The 21,709-nt window shown below is 39.5% G+C and overlaps 1 protein-coding gene and 1 pseudogene across 1 annotated transcript; one reads left to right on the top strand and one right to left on the bottom strand.

Moving 5' to 3' along the window:
• Positions 1–13,680: 13,680 nt before the first annotated feature.
• Positions 13,681–13,781, bottom strand: LOC143631174 (small nucleolar RNA R71; annotated as a pseudogene).
• Positions 13,782–14,430: 649 nt separating this feature from the next.
• On the top strand, positions 14,431–20,684 carry LOC143631124 (uncharacterized). The gene is made up of 6 exons (XM_077099974.1): positions 14,431–14,595; positions 15,042–15,332; positions 17,514–17,597; positions 17,661–18,038; positions 18,879–19,299; positions 20,521–20,684. Exons 1-6 carry the CDS (start codon positions 14,431–14,433, stop codon positions 20,682–20,684), a joined length of 1,503 nt encoding a protein of 500 aa, XP_076956089.1.
• Positions 20,685–21,709: the final 1,025 nt, after the last annotated feature.

A 21,709-nucleotide genomic window follows, 5' to 3' on the forward strand; every position in this document is an offset into this window, starting at 1 on the left:
CACAAAACACGGTTACTCGGGATTGATCATCCCATTCAGCTCAACAAGGTTTTGAAAACGATTTTTGTCAAACGCTTTAGTAAACAAGTCAGCGAAATTATCTAACGTATCAACCTTTTCGAGCACAATCAGTTTCTTCTCAGCACAATCCCGTATAAAATGATGACGGATGTCAATATGTTTAGTTTTACTGTGCTTTACGGGATTGTTAGTTACTGAGATAGCAGCAGTGTTATCAATGCAAATAGGAGTATGAGTGAAATTCAGACCATAATCGCGCAACTGTTGTTGAATCCAAAGAACCTGGGAGCAGCAGTTTGATACTGCCATGTATTCTGCTTCACAGGTTGAAATGGCGACTGAGGTCTGCTTCTTGCACTGCCATGACACTAATCTGCCTCCAAGAAACTGACATCCACCTGTTGTTGACTTCCGATTCTGATTGCATCCTCCATAATCAGAATCTGTGTAGGCGACCAACTCCAAGTCTCCTCCTTTCGTGTACCACAACCCCAGCTTAGGTTTGCCTTTGAGATAGCGCAATATCCTCTTCGCACCCTTCAAATGAGATTCCTTTGGGTTTGCCTGAAAGCGTGCACAAAGACAAACTGCAAACATAATATCAGGCCTAGAAGCAGTTAAGTACATTAAAGAACCTATTATTGCCCGATATTGGGTTGGGTCCACGTCTGCATCGTTGTCTGAATCAGCACCCAATTTATGGTTGACGCAGACTGGAGTATCAAATGGAGTGCTGTCCTCCATCTTGAAGCGTTTGAAAACATCATGGACATACTTAGTCTGATGAATGAACATCCCATCTTTCTTCTGATCAACCTGCAGTCCTAAAAAGGAAGTTAGTTCACCCATAGCACTCATTTCAAACCTCTTTTTCATGACGGCCTCAAACTCCTGACACATGGCGACTTTTGATGCAGCAAAGATGATGTCGTCCACGTAGACTTGCACCAGAAGAAAGTCGCTCCCTTTTCTCTTAAAGAACAATGTGCTATCAATCTTACCCCTTTCAAACTCATTCTCAAGTAAGTAATCGGATAGTGTTGAATACCAGGCACGAGGGGCCTGATGTAGTCCATACAGCGCTTTACTTAGCTTGTACACGTGATCGGGAAAGTCTGGGTCAGGAAAACCCGGAGGTTGCTCAACGTACACAACCTCATCGACTTTACCGTTAAGGAACACACTCTTCACGTCTAGCTGAAATACCTTCATCTCCTTGTGTGCAGCAAATGCCAAAAACAATCGAATGGCTTCCAATCTCGCCACAGGAGCAAACACCTTATTGTAATCAATCCCCTCTTGCTGATTAAAACCTTTTACAACCAGCCTCGCCTTGTTCCTGATAATTATCCCTTTCTCATCTCTCTTGCATTTGAAAACCCATTTGGTGCCAATTGCATGCACATTCTTCGGTTTTGCAACCAAGTTCCATACCTCATCTTTTTGAACTGGGCTAACTCTTCTTGCATGGCTTCGACCCACGAGCTGTCCTTGAGAGCCATTTGATAGTTCTTTGGTTCAATCTGGCTGATGAAGCAGGTTTACAAGCATTCGTTAATTATGCCCGTATCTTTAATGCTTGTGTAAACACAGGTGTGCTCATTCAAGCATTGTCTTGTTTGTAAACCATCGGACAGATCACCTATCACGTTCTCCAAAGGGTGATTTTTGTGAACTCTCGTAGTCGGAACCGAACTGACTTGCAGATTGTCTTCCAGGTTTGAAGGTAGCTCATCAATGGGTGATTGTTGTTGAGAGTGAAACGGATTGAAGAATTCCTCTTCTGTAGAGGCAGCAGGGGTATCGACAGCATTTGACGAGGAAGGCTGACATTCATCATACTGCGGTCGTTGCACCAAAGTGTCTTCCTCATCGTAAATCATCTTCGTAGCAATTCTCTCATCAACTTCTACACAATCCAAATAAGGCATGTTAAAAGATTTAAAAAGCCTATCATAGTCGAAAACCCCAGCTGGTCCCGTGCTTGGTTTTGTGATTTGTAACTTGTGATATCAGTGTTACACACACCTCAACCTTGCTGGTCGATGTATTAAAGACTCGTCTGTTGGGAGTCCCAACAACGTATCCGACTAAAATACCTTCGTCGGCTATTTCACCAAATTTAGAATTTGTCTTTAATATCGAACACGGGGACCCGAATGGTTCGAGACCACTCAAGTTAGGCTTTCTCCCATGCATAAGTTCATAACATGTTTTATTCAGTCTTTTAACAGTTAAAACTCTGTTAAGGATATAACAGGCTGTTGCAACAGCTTCAGCCCAGAACACTACAGGAAGTTTCGAATCAGCCAGCATGGTTCTGGCTCCTTCAATTAGCGTTCTGTTCTTCCTCTCAGCCACTCCATTTTGTTGCGGAGTATACGGAGCGCTGTACTGGTGTTCTATTCCTTTCTGTAAGCAGAAGATCTCCATCTCATAATTTTTGAACTCTGTCCCATTGTCACTCCTGATGTATTTAACCCTTTTCCCCATGATATTCTCAACCTTGGTAATCAAATTTTTTACCATCTGAACCGTTTCATCCTTTGACTTCAGGAAATATACCCAAGAATATCGAGAGAAATCATCAGTTATCACCAAGCAGTATGATGTTCCACATAGACTTTTTACATTCACAGGACCGAAGAGATCCATGTGAAGTAGGTCTAGGGTACTGACTATAGAATTAACCTTCTTGGTGTGATGGGTTTTGTTGTGTTGCTTTCCCTTTTTGCATGATAGGCATTGGTCTCCAAAGTTGAAATTCTTCAAGGGAACACCCAGCACCAGCCCATTCTTGACAATGTAGTTCATTTTCCGAAGATGAATATGCCCCATTCTTCTATGCCATAACTCGGACTCCGATTCAGTTGCTTTTGACAGAAGACACAATTCTTCTGTGGCCATCTCAGTCGACCTCATGTCCATAATATACGTATTCTTTTATCTTGGAGCCTTCATTACAATCCAATCCTCTGGTATCTTGAAACCAGGATACAGTACGATCGCTTCATTCTTGGTAAAGTGCACGGTGTAGTCTTTGTCACAGATCTGCGATACACTCAGCAGATTATGCTTTAGTTCTTCAACGAAATTCACTTTCTCTAAAGTCATTTTTCCATTTGTCACCGTCCAAATTCCTGTAATCCTTCCACCGCTCTCTCCAGCAAAACTCACTCTTCCTCCCTGAACAGGTTTCCAGTCATGTAACAAATTCTTGTTACCCGTCATGTGCCGGGAACAGCCGCTATCCACAACCCATAGATTGTTTGCAGCCCTGTTTAACTATTCCTGCACGATTAAAGCAGAGGATTAAAATTTGGGGACCCAAGACCTATTGGTCTTGGGTCGATACATCCCGTACTTTGGCTGTCCAAAGTTAGTATCAGAATAATTTCTGTAAGTCCTAAAAGGATACCTTCTTGTAGATTGACTATGAGGCCATCCAAACCTTCGTAAATTAAATGAATTATTACTTATGGTTTGGTTGTTAGCAGTGAAAACTGAGATCGTTTTCTTTGAAAACCTGGATAGTCCAATTTCTGAACTTTGATGAGTTTTCATTTTTACCATTATAGTACTTACTATTAGTTCTGTTCTCAGTTTTTGAAGGCCTCACACCTCTGAATCTCTGCTTCAGAGGGCAATGAGCAATTAGGTGTCCTAATTGATTACATCTGAAACAACTCCTGTGTTCAACTTTCTTTTCAATAGTTGTTTTAGATGTTGAGGCTGCATTACTGCCCGTTTGTCTCACATATGGTGGGACATACGGGTTTAGTGGAGAATTCTTTTCAGTTGTTTTATTTTTCTCTCCACATTTTGGTAACACTGCCTCTTGATTTGTCTCACTAGACTCGGATGACTTGTCTGAATTTGATGAGACAGGACTAGGAGCAGAAATCTTAACACTCGAAACAGGCTTACTTGTTTCGCCTTTACTAACTTCTGGTTCTTTAATAGTAACCTTAACCGGAACTGTCTGACCAAAATCAACATCAACAGATTTCTGATTACTAGGATCATAAGTGTAATTATGATTGTAAGGTGGTGGAACTTCATGATATCCAATTCCTCCCTTTTTAACTGGGGAACCTTGATCACTAACGAGGTGATCAAGTATAGCGGAGGAATTCTAAATTGCTCAAGTTTCCTGTTTAGTTCCACCACTTTCACCTGGTGATCAGCTAACTGTTTATCCCTTTCAGCTATTAGTTTGGTTTTCTCTTCTAACACTTCATAGCTAAGATCAATTACTTGTATTTTCTCAGCTAGACTGGCTTTAAGACTTCTAATATCTTTCTCACTAGCTTTTATTTTTACCTTATAACTGTTTTCTCTAGCTTTAGTGAAATGATGATCTTCTTTTAATGTTTTAAATTGAGCATCCAAACTAACAAACTGATCAGTTATAGTTGTCAATTGTTCAGACAGATTTTCACATTTCGTACAAGGGAGTTTAGTACTTACCTCGGTGAGCTGGTCTGCCACTTCTGCCATGTAAGCTTCATTTTTGCCAGTCACTTTCTCACTATCTGCAGTTTCGATGTTCGCCAAATTGGCCTGTTCGAACACTTCCTCAACATGCAGATTCCAGTTGTACTCCCCGTTTTGTCTGGAAATCATGGCTCTATTCTCATTACTTCCACCACTCTGTTGTGTAGACCTGGTCTGACTGCGTTCTACACGTTCATTTGTGCACTCCTTCGCAAAGTGGCCATTCTGTTGACAGTTGTAACACCTAACCTTCGACTTATCAAACCCTGGTCTTTCACCCACAAACTTCCTACCAGTCTTCTTCATAAACCGTTTAACCCTTCTCACAATCATCGCCATCTGCCACTGCAGATCCATCTCTTCCAGATCATCAGCGTCGATCTGATCATAGTCTTCGTCTAACGTTGCAGGATCAACAATCTTGCCTTGAATGTAATTTTCATACGAAGCAATGAAAGATGCATAGAGAGCAAACTGCTGTTCAGCAGATTTAACACTCATGGGCATCTTAGAGTAGTTGTTGTTAGGAACACTTGAGGAAAAACTACTCTTGGTTGCTTGAGGTTTAGAAGCATTTGATCCACCAGCTACAAAACACACATCACCATTCATGTTGAGAGATACATGTCCTTCATGTATTGAGTTAGCGCCCGACTCTCCCTTTGAGTAGTAAGCAGATGATTCAGACTTCGAACTTGAACTTGCATTAACTTTTGCACCATACATTCCTAGATCCTGAACCTGATCAGTTGGTGTCTCTTTTCGAACCATGTTAAGTTCAAAGGTTCTTAGTTTGTTGACTGCTGTTTCCAAGTCATAGTCGGCAAACTCTTTGTCTTCTCTCATCAAAACGGTGTACATCTCCCATTTCGGTGGGAGAGCATCAAGAAGCTTTTCCACGATCTCATCTTCTTTGTAAGCAATGGATAATTGCTTAGTTCTGTCATCAGATGATAATATCTCGTGATGATATCATCAAGTGATTCATTCTTCAGATACTTGAACACCGAGAATTGGGTTTTAAGTAGTTTAATCTTTGATGCACGAATCCCCACATTACCCTCAAATCGGTTTTCAAGCGCTTCCCAAAGCTCTCTGGTAGTTTTATACTTCCTGAAGGTGTGAAGAATCTCTTGTGGAAGAGCCATTGTTATCGCTGCATGAGCTTTGCTTTCAGCCTTATACATTTTCTTTTCTTCTTCTTCTTCCATCTTGTTGTATTTCTTAATCTGATCACGACCCTCATACTCAGCAGTTGGAGGAATGTATCCATCTTGAATGCACACCCACATTTTAGCATCTTGGTACTTGACATATTGCTCAAACCGATCTTTCCACGCCACAAAATCGGTTCCCTTAAGCATCTTCGGTGCCTTAGTAGCTGAACCCGCTTCCACTTCCATCTTCACCAGTTCCGTAATATTTATTGAAGTCATCTTTCACGAAACACAAAGAAACTCGAAAAATAAAAATTTTATTCTTAACAGTACTGTAGGCGAAGTTGTGGATAACTTCGCTTAAGTCTTAACTTCGCTGGAATTCTTAACTTCGCTCCCCTTTTTAAATTCGCCTGATTCGGCGAAGTTGTAGATAACTTCGCTTGAGATAAGCGAACTTGTGAAGTAGGCGAAGTTCTGGATAACTTCGCTTGAGATAAGCGAACTTGTGCGGTAGGCGAAGTTGTGGATAACTTCACTTAACCTTATATCTTCGCCGAAACCCTACTAACAGTGACGGCAACTTCGCCTGATGAACACGATGTTTTTGCAGGTTTGATTTCTGGATTTTGCGAGGTATGTGAAGATGTTATGGGTTGTTTTTGATGGTGGGAGGTGAGTAGGACACAAAAACTCGGTAAACTCGTCCCGTGAATAGTCAAACGGAACGATTTCTACACCCGCGTGATAATCCCGAACCACACAATCACGAGCAAAAGCTCTGATACCAATTGTAGGTTCACAGCCGGATCTACACAGAATATCTCGTTCTACGTAGGTGCGGAATCCCTACGTAATACGTTACGAGCGTAGAAGACGATATACTTTAACACAATCGAACACACGTTACAATAAGCAAAGACACGTGGTATATTGCAACTGGAAACACGTGATATCAATCACCGATTATAGGACTCGTAAACTCGATACAATGATTAACTCGTTCACTTCTAATCTTAACAACTCAGCCGTAACCTAGCCGATATATAAGACGACAACTTCGCCTGGCATGTTCAGGCGAAGTTGTCCCTAACTTCGCTTGTTCCACAAGTTCGCCTATATCAAGCGAACTTGTGATAACTTCGCTTGCATACATAACACAAATCCAACTAACACTATTACAGACACTTGACATTGAACTACTGACATCATGCACCAACAAACTCCTAGTCACACATGAGTCAAACAATACGAAAGCGAGAATATTGTTTACTTGAAATGTACCTGTCACGACACCTGGAATTTGTTTGGCTTGCTCTTGTGTCAATATGTAGGCTCTGGTCTTGGGCTTAGACTGCTCAGAATCCTTCTTTTCGCTTCCCCCCAGCTTCATTTGCAGTGCACTCTCTTGACATATGGCCAGTCTGTAACACCCCGTAACCGCAGCGGAAACGTACACGGGATGCAACAGACACATCTGATATCAACAGCATTGCTTATAAAGAAAATACCACTACATTAATTTATAATATATTACATTGTTGCGAGTTTCATTACTGTCTAGGTGTTACACACATATTTTACCGATAAGACATTAATAAATTCATTACAAAACAAAGAGCAGCAAGCTTCCAACAGGTAGCACAGATAGTTAAGCAAACATCAATCAATCCAACTTGGGCATACCTAGAAAACATGTAAAGAAAACGGGTCAACTACGAATAGTTGGTGAGTTTCACTAATTTAAATAAACACTGACGAATCATTTTAATAATCATTTATTAACAATATAATCATGCTGGGAACTTTGTTACCCCAGAACATTTCCAATAACTTTCTGGGAACTATGTTACCCCAGAACAATAAATACCCCTGGGAACTATGTTACCCCAGAACAATAATAACCCCTGGGAACTATGTTACCCCAGAACAATAATAACCCCTGGGAACTATGTTACCCCAGAATAATAATAACCCCTGGGAACTATGTTACCCCAGAACAATAAATACCCCTGGGAACTATGTTACCCCAGAACAATAATAACCCCTGGGAACTATGTTACCCCAGAATAATAATAACCCCTGGGAACTATGTTACCCCAGAACAACAATAACCCCTGGGAACTATGTTACCCCAGAACAATAATAACCCCTGGGAACTATGTTACCCCAGAACAATAACACATTATAAACCTTTTATATATTCTATGCATCAGCCCATATATATATAAATGTACAAGTATTTCCATACGATCGGTATGTACTTAAATACTTTAAATAAGACATGTTTTCCGCCCCGGGAAAATATAATTAAAACAATTCATTAAAAGGGGCTCATGAAAACTCACCTTGTTGTGAGTTGGTGAATAATATAAGGATCAGCTACGTGCCTGGATCTGTAATATAATATCTAGTCGTTACTATAATTCCCATAACTTAAATACATTTCAATCGGTACATCTGGGAGCATCGTTAACCCAGTACTGTACTCGATTCGGGGACAATGTTAACCCCGTGACACTTCTAAGGACTCAGATTGACATTGCTTAGAGTTTGACAGTCAATTTAGTTAAGGTGATGAAATTATAGCTCGGTTTGACACCCCGTTTGGCCGCGGGGCCCGTTTCCGGTATTTCGGTGTCGGAAACGGTAACATCGGGTACAATTACCCAAATCATCCGAATTATTTTCGGATGATTTATTTTTACTTAATTTACTTAGATTTATGAAAATGGTCTATTTTATAGTTTTTCGTGTACCAGTCAGCTCGCTTATGCGAACTTTGCCGGTTTACACGTTTTAAGCTTTAACTAATTGTTTTTATGTTCATTTTAGCACAAATAATTACCCGTTTAGTCTCGGGTCTTGAAATTTTGCTCAAAACTTATTTTGACAGAAAGAACATTTTATAAAATTTTCCAGATTTATTTTCCTATATTTGCATTTATTTACTTATTTTTAAATCTCATTAAAACACTAAAAATATCAAAAATACCAAAACACTTCAGAAAAATCCCAAATTTTTCTGGAATGATCCTTGTCATTCTCATAACTCTCTGGAATTTTTCCAGATTTATTTTCGTAAATTTACATATATTTATCTATTTTCAAATCTTATTAAAATACTAAATATGTCAAAAATACCAAAACACTTTAGAAAAATACCAAATTTTTCTGGAATGATCCTTGTCATTCTCATAACTCTCTGGAATTTTTCCAGATTTATTTTTGTAAATTTACATATATTTATCTATTTTTAAATCTTATTAAAATACTAAATATATCAAAAATACCAAAACACTTTAGAAAAATCCCAAATTTTTCTGGAATGTTACTTGTCATTCTCATAACTCTCTGGAATTTTTCCAGATTTATTTTCGTAAATTTACATATATTTATCTATTTTCAAATCTTATTAAAATACTAAATATATCAAAAATACCAAAACACTTTAGAAAAATACCAAATTTTTCTGGGATGATCCTTGTCATCCTCATAACTTTCTGGAGTTTTTCCAGATTTTAAAACTCATATTTCAAGCCCTTTTTACCCAAAACCGAGCTAAAAGCCCTAGAACTCGTTTCACCGAAAAGCCTACTTAGACTTTTCCAACAGATCTCAAATTTTGTGGGTGACTTTTATATGTGATAAAAAGCTTATCTTAAATTTTCCAGAATTTTTCATCATGTTTTGCTATTTTTCACTATTTTTGGCCAAAACCGAGCATTAAATTCACCAAATATTCATCTTTTATCCAAAAATTACCAAAAATTCACAGATCTCATATTTTCATGTGTAGATCATCTCTGTGAAATTTCGTGACCCGACTCTAAGCACACGAAAATCTGTCCAACTTTCTCATACACACGAAAACCGAACTATCTTGTGTTTTCTAGCTTTAGATCACAAGGATCTCGGTTTCTAGCCTTTGCTAGCCGCTAGATACAACACTTACAAGCACAACAACACCACACCAAGCAAACCATACCAACAATCAAGCCATCTCTTTCAAAATGTCGGTTTTTAAGTAAAAATAAAGATTTTAACCGTAAGAATCCGTTCTCGACTCTTTTTACTCATTTCTTGGGCCAAGATCCCTTGTATAACATGTATACATCTCTTGATCATGCAAGAGTCGGTTTCATCTCGGGTTTTCACCCATCCTTCACATGGAAAACTCATTTGACAAGATTTCAACCGTAAAAATTCATTCTAAACACTTTTAACTAATTACTTGGATCAAGATCCTTTGTATAACTTGTATACATCCTTTGATCACACGAGAATCGGTTTCATCTCGGGTTTTCACCCATTTCTTACATGAAAACCTCCTTTTCTCAAAAATTATGAAATTAAGAACAAGATTTAAGCCTTAAAACATGTTTTATACCTTCAAATCTTTGGTAGAACTTGATGATTTGGAATAATTCTTGAAGATTTGAGAGAGTTCTTGTGAGTTTTTGTGTAAAAAAAAGAAAATGAAAGATAATGTTAACCCATGGGGGGGTGGCCGGCCCTTTGTGGGTGTGTGTGGGGGCCCCACATCTCCAATATTGTCCACATATCTAGATTACGCAATCTGGATAATGTTGTGGATAATCTGGTTCAGTTCGTTTCTCGTTTAAACTCGTAATTCGGCTTAAAACGAGCTTAAAATGGTTGTTTTTCGGGTTAACACAAAATTTATATAAAACTGATTTAAAAACTTTAAAAACTTAACCCATGACATTAAAACATCATATTATTAATAATTACGCATCTTTTTCGGCTTGATTGATCGTCTCTTGCTTGGTTTGGTGTTAAAGGTTTCGTTTAGCGTACCGACGTACCATTAAATCGAAATCCTTTTTCTGTGCTATAATTCACCTATCCCGAAGCATTAATACTTCGTAAACATCACTAAACATTATATACTTCGTCTATAATGTAATTCCCGATTCGTTCGGGTTTCAATAACCGATCATTGGTTGATCGAAATTCCAATATGATTCACTATATAATTGAGTATGATTCATACTGTGAATCATATATACTCGTATAAACGTACTATAACTCATATAATCAATATTAAACGACACGTAAATAGTATATTCCGGCTAGGGTATACCTGAAGTTGCCGGAATCGTTACACAGTCTTTCCACACGTGTAACAGACATGCTCGCTGTTACAATCATGAGAGTAGTGCCCTGTCTTTCCACACTTGTAGCATGTGTTCACCCTAGCATTCCACTTACACTCTCCGCCGTGCATCTTCCCACAAGTCTTGCATGGTTTCTTCTCCCACGCTTTCTGATTCTTCTCCTTTGAATTCCCCAACTGAGTACCAGGTTGCTTAGTAGGAGCAACCCACTTCTTCTCTTTCTTCTCTTCCACCATCACTACATCATCCACAGCCAGGTCATCATAAACCATTTATGCGAGTTCAACAGCAGAATCAAAAGTAGTAGGTTTACTAGCCCGGACTAAGGTGCGGACATTTTGTGGTAGTCCCCTTATGTAGCACTTGATCCTGTTTACCTCTCAGTGTTCACTATGTCAGGGACAAGTCTAGACATGTTCACAGGTGGATTGTAGAGCCACCCTTAAGTGTAGTAATTCTAAGTAAAACATGAGCGTTTACGTGTTTTTTTCAAGGATTTAGGTTACTACCGTATTTTGGGTATGTTTGCAGGTACAGGTGTTGAGAAAAGGCAATTCAAGTGAACTATGATCGAGCGGAACAAAGGACTCGATAGTTGGTGATAGCAGTCCACAAGTCAAAGAAGAACAAGAATTTTGGAGCTAAGGCTACCGTAGCTTACGGTAGCCAACGTAAGCTACGGTAGAGAGTTGGCGTATGAATTCTTGCGTAAACAGAACAAATCTAGCGTAAAGATTTGGTCACCGTAGCTTACGGTGGACCGTGAATGCTGATGACGGTTACAACTCGAATTTGATGTTATAAGTGTCTTTTGACCTACTTTTGGAGGCATTCTGTTCTAGACAATTGTGTGGGGTGATTCTAGGGCTTGGGAACAAGATTTTGAGTATTTCTAATTAAAGATTAACACCTTAATATTGGATTGCATTGGATTAAACTTGGTATGATAATTTCAATTATGTGTGGCTAAAACTTTTAGTATTTCTCTTGGTTGTAAGGTTATTGCAATACTCTTTATGTTTATTGTTCTTGCACTTGGATTGATTATTGAATCGTTTAGATTAATATAATCACGTTGTTTGTTTGATTGTTTGTAAATTGTCCATATCGTTTAACCTAGTTTCGTTCTATACGTTCTTGGTGTTGTTGACAATCGAGATTTAGTAGAAGAAATTAGGGTTAAGATTATATTGATTGATTACCAAGTAACGACCTCGCGTTCTAGGAATCCGAGTACTTAATTCTTGATTAATCACAAACAATTACACTTACACAAAATCAAGATATTATGATTTATCCATTGAACTTAAACAAAAGAGTTGCGTAATAACCGAACTCCAAGAGGAATGCTCGTTTAATCAATTGTTTACGACCTTCGTTTAGTTTATTTAGTATATAAAATCAAATCAAAACCAAATTGAGAATTACTTTTTCGTCATTTACATTTATAATAGTTAATTGTTGAGCTATTCTATTAACACATATTCCACAAACTCCTCGTGTTCGACACCCACTTGCCGCTATCTAGTTAGTTGTAATTGGTTTATTTTTGCGCAAGCCTTTGACCTCGTGTCAAATTTTGGTGCCTTTGCCGGGGAGTAGTGCGCAGCGTGTGTTATTTTTGTAGTTTTTTTTAAACTGTTATTGTCAGTTTTACGTGGGTTGTTCTATTGTGCAGGTATCTACAGGTATATGCATACCCGACGCTCTCAGTGTTCATCACCGTTAGCGTCTGATCCTGAAATTGAGAGAACTTTTCGTCAGAACCGGATTCTACAAAGGGAAAACAAGATTATTGGGTCGCCAAGCACAAAAAGTCGAACAACTGACGCCACAATCATGGCTTCGGAACAAACGATACCACCAATGCCACCACCCATAAATCCACAAAACTCATCATCCACTGAACCTATTACCACTACAATCTCTACAAGTGTACCTACTTCAACCGTGTTCAATTTCCAGCCACCAGTTAACCTTCCACCCTTCAAGTTTTATGCCTTCACAAGGACAATCTTCAAATTCATCACAACAATCACCTTTTCACTCTCAACAACACCCATTTTACGGTCAACAACCATACACATTTCCTCATGATCCACCCATAACCCATATTTCACCGGGTCAGAGATCGGGCCCGCATTTGTTTGGTGGATCACAGTATGGCGATGGCAATGAAGGGTATGAAGATTTTGAAGAATGATATGTAAGTGGAGTTGATGGGAGTCAATTGAGGGTTCAAGGGCAATTTGGGTACGGACCCAAAATTCAACCGCAACAACAATGGGGTGGACCTCAAATTATTCAAGAACAACCGCAACAACCACAACCATTGTAACAAGTTCCAGAACAACCCCAATACCAACAACCTCAATTTCAACAACCAAATCCTTAACCGCAATTTCAACAAAATGTGCAATAAAGGCCAGTTTACAGTCAAATGGGCCAACCGAGAGTACCGTTGGGGGTACCAAGACGTCATGCAAGAGAAATGGTTATGGGAATTGAAGCCTATTTTCTACCGGTCATCACTAATAACTCATCTCCGGTGGTTATTCCTCAAAATCAAAATGGAAGAACGTTTGAGGTGAGAATCAATGCACTCCAAAGTTTACCAAAGTACAAGGGTCTAGCAAACGGAAGAACCTTATTTTCACTTGGAGGCATATGAGTCTATTTGTAATACAATCGGGGGTCAAGGGTTCTCACCGGATGAGGTTAAGTTGGTGTTGTTTCAATTTTCATTGGAGGATAAGGCGAAGAGATGGTTCTACACATTGCCATCCGCATCAATTTACTCTTGGACTGAGATGCAACATAGGTTTTTGGAAGAGTTTTATAAGACCCAAAAGACTAATGATGCAAGACGAAGTTTGAGATCTTTCCAACAACAATCGGGGGAAATGTTTCATGAAGCATTCGAGAGGTTCAACATGATGATCAAGAATTGTCCTCATCATGGTATTGCTATGTGGGAGTTGCTAAATGCTTTTCACGAGGGGTTGAATTCTGAAGATGAGCGGGACTTAATGTCAATCACAAATGGTACATTCGGTACCAATTATGAACAAGATAATTGGGCATTTTTGAAGCAAATGTTGGTCACTTCAAAGAGGAAAGCTCAAACCGCAAGAAGAGCAAGGCCGGCTATCAAAAGACCACAAGTGCATGCGGTTAACAATGAAGCACCTCAAGTTTCCAATCAAGTGTTTGATGTGTGCACGAATTGTAATGGTTTGGGACATGCAAGTGATGCGTTTACCGGTGTGGAAGGGCAAGTTGAAAAGGTAAATGCCATTCAAGGTCAAGGAGGTGGTAATCGGAATTATAATATGAACTCAAACACTTACCACCCCGGGTTGAGGAATCATCCAAATTTCTGTTATGGAAATCAATCAACTCAACTCAATCCTAATTTCCAAGGGACTTCTCAAACCCACTTTATTCCTCGCCAATAATATTTTAATCAAGGAAGTCAAGGTCAACTTCAGCAACCGGGTGGTAATCAAAGCGGGTCTTCAGGTCAAAGTTTATCAAGTGGGAATGAAGTGATGGACATGATAAAGTCATTGCAACAAGACATGCAGAAAAGGAATCAACTTGATGAGGCCCGAATGCAAAAGGATGAAATTCGTGACAAGGCCATTCAATCATTAACAACTCAAATGGGCCAACTTGCAACCGAGGTATCCAATTTGAAGAAGAACAAAGGTCAACTCTTGAGTGACACTAAGGTGAACCCTACTCATACTACTTCTCGCAACGTGCCGATTAATCAGGTAAGTGTTTTAAGAAGTGGTAAGGAGTTTAAAATCACTACCACACCGGAATTAGTTTAAGGTGTGGTAGAGGATGTGACGGGGGTAGAAAGTGAAGATGAACAATCTTCACCCATTCAACCCCCTAAACCATCCACGTTCTCAAACAAAGATTCGGGTCAAAATGATTTTTTAGATGATAAAAACAAGGAAGTGGGAGAGGTTCCAATTCCATTTCCTTGGGCTTTGATCGACCCGGGTAAGAAAAATGTGATTTTAAAATGGGGTCCTCAAAAGGAGGAGATGTGGGAGGTATTCAAACAGGTTAAGGTCAATCTTCCTTTACTTGAGGCAATAAAACAGGTACCTGCATATGCAAATTTTTAAAAGAATTGTGTACTCAGAAAAGACAACAAAAAGTTCCTAAACGAGTTGATTTAACTGAATGAGTGAGTGCAATTCTTAAGGGTGACCTCCCACCTAAGCTTCAAGACCCGGGAGAGCCCTTGATTAACATTCAAGTAGGTGACTTTCAAATGTCACGGGCGTTATTGGATCTTGGAGCGGGTGTGAGTATTTTACCAGGGGGTTTGTATGACCAATACGATTTTGGTCCACTTAAACGAGTTGAGACCACCGTTGTATTGGCTGATTTATCTCATAAACTTCCTCGGGGGATTGTAAGGGATGTCATTGTAAAAGTAGAGGGATTTTATTATCCTGTTGACTTTTTGGTTTTGGATTACTCGTCGGTTGACGTAACATAACAACAAAACGTTATATTGGGTCGGCCATTTTTAAATACTGCTCATGCTATTATTGATTGCCAGTTTGGTACAGTTGACATGGCCTTTGGAAATAGAAAAATGAATTTAAATGTGTTTACTAATGTTTCTAATTCATTGGCTAGTGAAGAATGTTTTATGGCAGATATTATAGATGGGTGTGTTGTAAGGCCCCGTTCCCGGTAACCCTACTTTGGTTTTGGATTTACTCATAAGATAGTTCTAAAATCCGAGTTAATTAAAAACTTTTCGCGAAATTCATAATGTTAAACATTCTTACAAAACATAAGTACTTGTTTTAACAAATACATTAAGTCTTAAACAATAACATCAATGACACATGAATCATCCGTCTTCGATGCCAGTCTTCATCCAATTACCACGTGTCCCGCCTCAAGCAACCCGCCTCATTCTACTTACCTGCGTGCATACTAAAAGTCAGCTACGCTGAGTGAGTTCTAGTTTAACAAGTTATAGGATTATTCTTACACATTTATACCCGTAGGTACCATTCTTACCCTTGTCCTGTTCTTGTTTCCCTTTCGTCTTACATTCATATTACTTATTATTCTTTCATTTACAACTAATTATTCTTACACATTCTTTTATTTACAAACAACATTACTTGCATTATTCTTACCTTAATCTTACTCTTTCTTACAAACATACAGTTATTCTTACATTCTTGCACAGATATTATAAGGGCCTGCCACCTGACCTCTTGCACAGATATTATAAGGGTCTGCCACTCGACCTCTTGCACCGATATCATAGAGTCGGCCACTCTATTCTTGCCCAAGTATTATAAGGGCCTGTCACCCTGACTCTTACATTAGACTCTTATTATTCTTGCCCAGGTATTAGAAGGGTCTGTCACCCTGACTCTTACATTATATTCTTTCTAGACTCTTATAATTATGTTAAGTTAGACAACTAACACATACAAGTTCAAATATTTTTCTTTCATTCTTGCATTAATCATTCTCATTAATCATATAAGTATATATGTTACTAGTCTTACAAGTATGCACACAGCCCTGAAACATTTCAAGAGAAATAGGGCTAGAACTCACCTGAAGCCGGTTTCTCTCACCGTTAATGGTAATGCCCTTCCTTAGATGTGCGCGGTAACTGTGCAACACATAACGAGTGTCAATTATTTATCACTACTACCTCATACATCTACATTAATGAAACCCTCAACTAACGGGGGTCCGGGGGCAGCGCCCCTGGTAGCGGGGTCTAGGGGCGGCAGCCCCTAGCAGGGTCCAAGAGGCAGAGCCACTGGCTGGGGCTGAGCTGCCAAGTCAGCAGGGTTCAAGGGGCAGAGCCCCTGGCTGGGGTCGCATGGAATTTCGCTTCGCATGCGATTTCTCTTGGCATGGGTTATTTCGCTTCGCATGGCGTGCGATTTGAAATTCTTGGATTTCGCATGGCATGCGATGCGAAGCTCTTTTCATGCGAGAAAACCCCTTTATACTTCGTTTTTATCATTTTAAGGCCATTTTCCTCCGAGACTCTTCCTTAGGACCCGATTCTACTCTTTTACGGGTTTTGGGTTGTACCAACTTTGTATACCCGTGTTCTATGAGGTCCGAACATCACCTTTTTGTTCGAAAACACACCCGTGAGGTTAAAACTCACCAAGTTTATGTTTTTCTTACATTTCACAACCCGATCTATCATTATATTTGTTTGCATGTCGATTCTATCACAAAACTTAACCTTTTAAACCAAAACCCACCTTTTGCTTGCGGGTTCGAGTTCAGATCTGGACAATACGTAGATCTAGACGTGTTCATGCAATTTGAAGACTCTTGCACACAAAATCTTCCTTACTTTAACCCGGATTTGGGTTCGGGTCTTGAGAGAGAGTATGTGTGTGTTCTAGGGTGTGTGTGTGTGTGTGTGGGAAGGAATGGTGAAAGGATGGGGGAATGGCCTTATATAGAAGGCTATGGGCCCCACCACCCACTTCCTTTACCAAACCCAATCCTTATCCAAATATAAACACGCACACAATTAAAAGAACGACACACAAGTAACAATAAATTCTCTTTTATTTAGTAATCTCGAAATACAGATGTTACATGTGTACCAGACGAGTATGAGGAAGGTATGCTTGATGTTTGTGTTTGTGATGATTCTGAACAGGTTCACATTTATGCATTGGAGTTGGAGGAAAGGACACAAGAGGTATTGGCATTGCAAGAAGGAAGACCACCGTGGACTCATCAGGTTTAGAGTCTACCAACAGAAATCAATTCGGATACTAAACCTTCGTTGATTTGTCCTCCCAAGGTAGAATTGAAAGAATTGCCAAGTCATCTCAAGTATGCGTTTTTGGGAGAAGGTGAGACGTTGTCGGTTATCATTTCCTCTAATTTGAATGAGGCTCAAGAAGAAGGGTTGTTGGAAGTTTTGAAATCTCACAAGGCGGCGATTGGGTGGACTATAGCCGATTTGAAGGGTATTAGTCCGTCTATAGTCATGCACAAAATCATCACCACGGATGAGGCAAAGCCTACTCGGGAAACTCAAAGAAGATTGAATCCTAACTTGCGGGAGGTGGTGAAAAAGGAAGTCATCAAATGGTTGGATGCAGGAATTATCTATCCCATTTCAGACAGTGCATGGGTAAGTCCAACACAGGTAGTTCCAAAGAAAGCCAGAACCCAGGTAATTAAAGATGATAAAGGTGACCAAATCGCCACCCGACCGGTAAGCGGGTGGCGAGTGTGCATTGATTATAGGAAGTTAAATAAGGCTACTTCAAAAGACCATTTTCCATTACCTTTTATTGACCAAATTATTGAAAAATTGTCGGGTAAAAAATTTTATTGTTTTTTGGATGGGTACTCGGGATATAATCAAATTGCTATTCACCCGGATGACCAACACAAAACCACGTTTACATGTCCATATGGTACTTTTGCCTTTAGGCGGATGCCATTTGGATTGTGTAATGCCTCGGCCACATTTCAATGATGTATGATGAGTATTTTTTCGGACATGGTTGGGGATTCACTTGAGGTATTTATGGATGACTTTTTATTTTTGGGTCAACTTTTTTTTGCCCACAATCTTTAAAGATGCAAGTGAATATGCTCGCCATTGTTTGAATTGTCAAAAAAACGGGATGAGATGCCTTTGTAACCCATTTTGGTGGTTGATATTTTTGACGAATGGGGAATTGATTTTATGGGCCCGTTTCCAAATTCTTGTGGGTACTTATACATATTGGTGGCGGTGGATTATGTTTCAAATTGGGTTGAAGCGATAGCAACAAGGACCAATGATCACACTGTGGTATGTAAGTTTGTGCAATCCCATATCTTTGTAAGATTTGGAATCCTAAGAGTGATTATAAGTGATGGTGGAACGCACTTCAAGAACTTCAATTTCGGGAAATTTTTGAATCGGTATAATGTGACTCATCGAATCGCTACTCCGTATCACCCTCAAACAAGTGGACAAGTTGAAGTGTCCAACCGACAAATTAAAGAAATATTGATGAAGACGGTGCGGGTTGATAGGAAGGACTGGTCGGTGAAGTTGGATGATGCACTATGGGCGTATCGAACCGCTTATAAAACGCCCATAGGAACGACTCCTTACCGGTTGGTTTATGGGAAAGGATGTCATTTGCCTATGGAGTTGGCTCACCGGGCGTTGTGGGCTATTAGGAGTGTGAACATGGATTATAATGAAGCCGGTGGGTTGAGAAAGTTAAAGTTGGTGGAAGTGGAAGAGATAAGGGACGAGGCTTATGAATGCGCTTCGGCTTACAAAGACAAATTGAAAAAAGTTCATGATGCAAAATTGAGAAAACGGGTTTTTGAAGAAGGGCAAAAGGTTTGGTTTTATAATTCACAACTTAAACTTTTTCCAGGAAAATTGAAAAGCAAATGGATGGGCCCGTATGTTATAACAAGAGTGGGTAAGTTTGGTGATGTGGAAATTGAAGACTTGCACAATCAAGCAAGACAACTGTGAACAGACATCGACTTAAACCATACTTGGAGGGTAAGGATATTAACATGTGTGAAGTGGACAAGGTGGGCTACCTGTTGCAGTCGCCTGAGGAAACAACCAATTAAACGGTCCAGGTTTGTTGTATAGTTTAGTTTAGTTTTTGTTCAAATTTGGTTTTAAAAATCACCGTTCTCGTCTAAGAGTGTGTCCAAATCAAGTGTGGAAATTTTTAGTAATTTCTTTACCGTGTTGAGGACAACTCGGGTTTTTCATGGGGGGTAGGGTAATTTTTAGTTTTTGTTTTGTAAATAATTTTATTTAGTTTTTAGTATAAAAAAAAAATTCTCCATTACGTCTCACCGTAGCCTACGGTGTCCACCGTAAGCTACGGTGGACCAGAAACTTTACGCATAAATCTTCTATCTACGGTGGAATGTTATGCCAAGGAAGCTACCGTAGCCTACGGTAGCCACCGTAAGCTACGGTGGACTCTGAGTTGTCGGCGTGCAGTGCAGCAGAAAAAAAGAAGTTTAATAACATTAATAAAATCTGAAAATCTTAAAAAAATCCTCATCCACATATAACTCTCTTATCTTCATTCATACATTCATATCAACATCATCTTCTTCATTTAACCTCTACCAAACCCTAGCCTCACCATCCTAACTTCTTCAAATCTTAACCAAAATCAACGCTTTTCGGGTCTAAATTGACTAGATTTTCGTAAGGAATCACATTCTTTGCTCGGTGTTCATCAATTTTAACTTTTTGGGGTTCGATTTTGGATGTTTTTGGTCCGAAAATTTTGAACAACAAGTGGATTTTGCAAGTGTTTATTGTTTAGTGTGATAGAGAGTTAATCCGACTTAAAGGTATGTTCTCTTCACTCAATTACTATAAAAATTCATTAGTTAAGATTACATGTTTGTACATTGCTTACACTTGCTTGTTGAATGTGAGAAAGTTTGATGATAGTTTGAAATTGTGTTATGGTTGTGAATATGGAAAAATATAGTTTTGACAAAAGTTGAAAATGGGATATGTTCTATGTTTAAACGAAATGCTGTCAAAATTTTGTGAAAAATGGTTTATGACTTTCATATATTCACAACCATAGAAACAAGCAAGTGTGGGAGTGTATATGGAGATGAATACTAACTTGGTTAATGGTTGTCATTGTGTTTAGAGGGACATTCTGGTAAGGATAAAGGAAAAGGGATTGCGGGTTTGTCTAGCAATACCGCAGCCGAACAAGCGAAAATGTGGAGGTTAGAAGAACGGGAAGAAGAGGTGCACTATGTTAAACCGGATTGGACTCATGGGCCATTAATAGATCATGATTTGAGATGACAACCAGAGTTGTTTAACGAGAAAATGAATAAATTGACAAAGAAGTCCGACGCATTTATATGTGAGAAAGTGGTCCCGGAACGGGAATTTGGGCCTTTTGATGTGGTTGATTGATTTAAAGTGTTGGGTTGGGAAGCAGCCCTCAAGTGTTATGATTATAATGACAAGTATGTCTTCGGTGATGAAATTGAAGAATGGATGGCAACTTTGAGATGTCAACTAATATAACAAACCTTCGGCGATGAAGCTTATTGGGACTGTCAACAACATTGAGGTCACTATGTCGTTTGAAACATTGAGGCAAATTGCACGATTTGATAGTAAGCCTCAAAGTAATTATGTGTATCCAGACTTGAATGACTTGTATTATCAGCCATACAAGCATCCAACTTGGGGCACTATGTTGGAAGCATTGTTTTTACCCGGTAAGTATGGTGGGAAGTTGTTGAGGAAGAATTTGAAGATTGAGCCAAAAATGTTGCTCATCATTTGTTTGCACAATGTCATGCCAAGAAGAGGAGATATGACAGAGGTTAGATATCCCGAGGTCCCGATCCTATACTCTTTGATGCATGGAGGACCACTTGTGTCATTCCGAGATCTGGTACTCAACAATATTCGGATCTGTTGGAATAACGTGAGCAGAAAAATTATCCCACATTGTCGGTTGATTACCGCGTTGTTGATGTGGTTTGGTGTTATTGGGGATAATGACGTTGGGTTGGGAAAGAGACACAAGCCGTTTGACGTGACAAAGCTAGGGGTTGGTTGGGAATACCGAGCAATCGACATGTATCATATGTTGAAAAGTGAGGGACAGAGATGGTGGGCATTGAAAGTTGATGCTAGACCCTTGGAACCGGGAGAAGAGGATGAGGAAGAAAGTGATGATGAAGAGAGAGATAGTGGAGAAGATGATTATGATGATGAGCCGGGCGAGCGGGTTGCAATGGGAAGCGAAAGGGTAGGTGGTAGTTCGAGTGCGCAAGGACGGGGAGGTTCCCTAACATTTGACTATTCGAGGC

This window comes from Bidens hawaiensis, unplaced genomic scaffold (assembly GCF_021521415.1).
Source record: "Bidens hawaiensis isolate Kalapana, Puna unplaced genomic scaffold, B.hawaiensis_p1.1 tig00005944_1, whole genome shotgun sequence".
NCBI lineage: Eukaryota > Viridiplantae > Streptophyta > Magnoliopsida > Asterales > Asteraceae > Bidens > Bidens hawaiensis.

Excerpts from the sequence above, each read along its gene's own strand:
- LOC143631124 (XM_077099974.1), top strand. The coding sequence starts at position 14,431 with ATGCAAAAGGATGAAATTCGTGACAAGGCCATTCAATCATTAACAACT. Across the intron at positions 15,333-17,513 it reads TGGATTACTCGTCGGTTGAC|GTTCACATTTATGCATTGGA; the intron begins GTAACATAACAA and ends GATTCTGAACAG. Across the intron at positions 17,598-17,660 it reads GACCACCGTGGACTCATCAG|GTAGAATTGAAAGAATTGCC; the intron begins GTTTAGAGTCTA and ends TGTCCTCCCAAG.